This window comes from Penaeus chinensis, chromosome 19, assembly GCF_019202785.1.
Source record: "Penaeus chinensis breed Huanghai No. 1 chromosome 19, ASM1920278v2, whole genome shotgun sequence".
NCBI lineage: Eukaryota > Metazoa > Arthropoda > Malacostraca > Decapoda > Penaeidae > Penaeus > Penaeus chinensis.
The window spans coordinates 6,309,820-6,314,819 of record NC_061837.1 but is presented as its reverse complement, the minus strand read 5'-3'; the positions used below and the strand labels follow the sequence as shown (position 1 = coordinate 6,314,819).

The window sequence follows — 5,000 nt, the reverse complement described above, 5'->3', positions numbered from 1 at the left end:
AGAGAGAGAGAGAGAGAGAGAGAGAGAGAGAGAGAGAGAGAGAGAGAGGGAGAGAGAGAGAGAGAGGGAGAGAGAGAGAGAGAGAGAGAGAGAGAGAGAGAGAGAGAGAGAGAGAGAGAGAGAGAGAGAGAGAGAGAGAGAGAGAGAGAGCGAGAGAGCGAGAGAGAGAGCGAGCGAGAGAAAACTGCGACACTGAAAACTAAATCCTTAACAGAAGTCTTACAGAAGAAGTTAAAAAAAAAAATTCTCAGGCAGGATTACAGAGAGACGACTGGGGGAGGGAAAGTTCGGGAAGAAGGTCGTCAAAAAGCCATATACGGAGGCAGGATAAGTCTGACAAAGCTGCTATCACTGCAAGACCCATTATGGGGATGGAAACAAGGGGGTTAAAATGAAGTGACTGATGTAGCCCACTCACAGGCTCGGTAAAATGTCTCCCTCCTCCGTTCCCCGAGGAGCGTGGCAGCGGGAGGAGGCCGAGGAAGGCGCCACGCGTCGTAAAAGGAAAGAAAGATGGGAGGGCGAGGGTGAGGGCGAGGGCGAGGGTGACCTGAGGAAGGGCCAAACCGCACGACGCCCGGAAGCCAGGGTTAACGACGAGGCGCAAGACAGAACAGGGAAATGAAAAGGAGTGAGAAAGGGTATGGATGCACTGGACACAAAGACCTGGACGGTGAATCGGGTTGTATAAATATAATAACAATGGAAATAGCAATAATAATAATGCCAATATATAGTCATAAAAATACATATAAAAATAAATAAATAACTATAAATGCATGAGGAGCTAACTAATTACACACACATGTATGCATAGACAGATAGATTACTACGTCGTCAGTAATTATCCAGTCATACACCAGTTTTGTAAATGCATAACGAACTATGGCGGTAAAAATGTTCCTAAATCTACTATGACGTCAAACCACAAAACACTGGTTTGATGACTGTTGGTTTAATTTGCTATTCGGGGACCCATTTTCAAAATGAGATCCCATTTTCAGTTCGATTCTTGCTCTACTACCTTGCCCGGCTCCGTACTGGGGTGAATATAAGTCTTCGAAACCGGAAGTGTAAGTTCAATCACAAACTGACGCCTGATAACATCCACTGTGACATAAAGGACCCGGTGATGAAGTACACATACAGGCATACACACTACTGGTACACGAACTAGTACAATTAACCTCAGCAGTGGTATTATATAAGAGTTAATAAAGTGAGTTACAATCATTGGCTTGCCATAACATAATGTATTACTTAATATATGCGTTTTTAAAATTACAAGCATAAAAAGTCGAAAGAAAGTGAAGTCAAATTCCCTCGTGCCCCAGCAGATGCACCACACACGAGGAATACACAATGGACTCACGCCATGCGCAGTGCCTGGTGTGATAGGCACAAGCATATCCACAAACACGTTCGGGGGAATCTGTTTCGTGTTTATATACAGAACGCACGCAGCACAAACAGTCGTACGGGCTTTATACAACAGTCGCATCTTTGAATCTTAAAAGCCTATCTACGAACAATTCACTCTGCATTCTGGCTCCAATGGAATCAAAATCGCAGAGTCACGTACTTCATAGGAGTCAGAAAACGCCATGTACTTCATATGAGCCAGTGAACGCCCTGCAATCTAAGGGAGCCAGAAAACGCTTTATACTTTAGAGAAATCATAGGACGCCTTGTACCAGAGAACACCCTGTTCTTTAGGGAAACCAGAGAACGCCCTGTACTTTATAAAAGCCAGAAAACGCAAAATGTGACGTCGGCCACTCGTCCTCCGCCTGCTGCACTCTCGAACTTCCGTCACCTTTTGTTTTCAGAGCGGAAGGGTCGGCCACTTCCCTCTCTGACTTCTGTATCGGGGGATGTCACATCGTCACCGGAACTTCACTTGTTTACAGAGGAAGACGGCTCAAAATTTAGATTCTATTGTTTCGTCTTTCCTCTCTGCCCACAGCAAAACAAAAGTATCGTAATCAAACATAAGGAATGAAGGGAGGAAAGTAAATAATAAGAAAGCCAAAATGAGTTGCTAGCTTAAGTTTTCGGTCACTATTTTAACTGACAACAGTTAGCAACGACGCCACACGCTGAAGCAGTAGCATGAGCCAGTGTTGCCGGGGTGGTGTTGCATCATTTCCAAGGGGGGGAGGGAGGGAAGGGAGGAGGAGCGAGCATGAGAGGAGAGGAGAGGTGGGGATGAGGGGGAGGAGATAGGAGGAGGAGGAGAGAGCAAGGAGAGGAGAGGAGAGGAGGGGGTGAAGGGGGAGATAGGATGAGAAAAGAGAGGAGGGAGAGGAGGGGGTGAGGGGGAGGAGACAGGAGGAGAGAAGAGAGGAGAGAGGGGAGGAGAGAGAGAGAGAGAGGGGAGGGGGGACGAGGAGGAGAGGGCAGACGGGCCGGGGGTGAATACCGTAATCCCAGCTTGGAGGAGCAAGATAAGCAAAGTCACTGAGGACTCCCTTCATGCGGATTTAAACATGTGAAGGAGGCCGGGGCAAGACAGAGCTAAGTGAGAAACTCCTGGGATCTAATGTACTAAGTTTGTGTAAAGCAACACCCGCCCTTAGCGCCTACACGTTTGCTTTTTGCTTTGCCTCTGCATTCTCTCTCTCTCTCTCTCTCTCTCTCTCTCTCTCTCTCTCTCTCTCTCTCTCTCTCTCTCTCTCTCTCTCTCTCTCTCTCTCTCCCTCCGTGTGTGTGTGTGTGTGTGTAAATGTAGTTATACATACATACAATGAGACAGAAACTCATATACGTACATACATACACAAATACACACCCACAAACATTATATATATACACATATATACATATAATCACAAAACGTATGTATTTATCCGTGTACACATACAAGCACTCACACTCAGAGATACGCATACCGCGTGTATATAAGTATGTATATGTATACATTCATACACCAAGCATACATATAAATATGTGTGTATATATATGTGTGTGTGTATGTATGTATGTCTTCGTGTATGTATATATGTATATGTATATGTGTACATGTATTTGTATGTATATATGCATATGTATATATATGTGTGTATATGTGGATATGTATATATATGTGTGTATATGTGGATATGTATACATGTGCATATGTATGCATGTGTATATATGTATACATGTGTATATGTATACATGTGTATATGTATACATGTGTATATGTATATGTATATATGCATAAGTTTATATATATGTATATGCATATGTTTATGTATAGCATATGTTTATATATATGCATATGTTTATATATATGTATATATATGTATATGTATTTAAACATATGCATATATATAAACATATGCATATACATAAACATATGCATATACATATATTTATATGTATGTAGGTATGTATATATATACAGTAAGTATGTGTGTACATATGTATGTGTATATATGTATATATACACGAAAATAATTTAAATAAGAAATCAAGGTTTCATAATGACAAGCTTAACAAGACATCCTAAACAGGAACGTGGGGCGTGAACTGCCTAGCGAAAAGGTGCTAAAGTGTGATGAATTTTCGGGAACGAGGTTTGTCTCATGGCGGAAGGGAGTGTGCCAGAAAAAAAAAAAGAAAAAAAAAGTACAAACACATAGTAACAACATACAAACAAAAACACATGGAATCATATCCGTACCCCCCCCCCCCCCACACACACACACTAACTATATTCCCGATAACAAGCGCCGAAAATAGTGACCTCATGATAATGAATGGATAATGAAGTCAGGTGCATGTGCTCCAAGCCAACACACCCCATTCCTCTTGGCGGATGTAACGACGGAGTGTGAAAATTCCTTATAAAGCTTGGCCATCCCAAATTCCTATGTTAACACGGGTTGGAGGTAAATGTAATGTAATTCGTAACCAGGATAGATTTCGGGTGTGTGTTGTTGTTATATGTATGTTCATGTATCTTTTACAAAACACATAGATCATAAGATACAATGCGGTGTTGCTGAGATATATATATATATATATATATATATATATATATATACAAACACGTACATACATACACATACATATATATATGTATGCATGTATATATGAATATATGTATATATATAAATATATATATAAATATATATATATATAAATATACATATATATATAAATATACATATATATATATATATAAAAATATACATATACACATAACTGTCTGTCTTTATTATGTATGTGAACCTACCACACACATATGCATGTTGAAAGAGAGACAGACAGAGAAAACGACCCTATTAGCGGCACCATTTGACCAGCATTATATCACTGGCACCGGCGTCATCCGATCTGCCCATTTTATTCCACCAATTTCTGACCCATTGTATCAAACAATAGTGTTACCAGAGCACGTGTTTGGATCAGGAGGCTTCATCTTTTAGTCTTTAATGTTTCTCAATTCAAAACAAACTATAATATGGAATAGTTAATCACTATCGTTGAAAATGCGCTCGTTGCCCCCCCACACACTTATATATAAAAAAAACCCAGATGCGATATATAATCATCAATATACTTTTAAAACTTAGACCGTTAATGAACAAACGTCCTCCGCAAATTAGACTGGAAAATTGCATGCTGTGAATCACGAAATCCTGCCCGGGTGTCATGCAAGTGTGCCTGACCTGTTGCTCCGCGTGACACGTGAGACGCACGACGATAACATTTCGAAAATCACATACTGTACCCGCGACAAAAACGGGATCTTTCCCCCTCAGAACGAAATAACAACTCGTTTAAATCTATCCCTTTGATCTGCCCGTTCATGAATAATAACACTCAATGCACAAAAGTTATTAGAAAGCTTTACTTTATGCGATAAAGGATATAATGCGACTTACCAAGCACCCTGAGTATCGCGGTGTTGTGCCACACTGAATCCGAACTTGCTGTCGGAGGGTCCTCGATGAAGCACAAAGTAATCCGACTCGATGTTGAAGCTCATGACCGCGCCCAGAAGCAAGCAC

At 41.1% G+C, this 5,000-nt stretch overlaps 1 protein-coding gene across 1 annotated transcript in view; it reads right to left on the bottom strand.

Annotated features, from left to right (window-relative positions):
- LOC125035058 (integrin alpha-PS2-like) overlaps window positions 1-5,000 on the bottom strand; it is a 99,571-nt gene that overhangs the window by 94,271 nt on the left and 300 nt on the right. Inside the window, exon 1 of the mRNA XM_047627159.1 lies at window positions 4,875-5,000. This exon is cut by the window's right edge and continues 300 nt beyond it. Within this exon, the coding sequence (XP_047483115.1) occupies window positions 4,875-5,000 (126 nt within the window). The remainder of the gene's footprint in view (window positions 1-4,874) is intronic.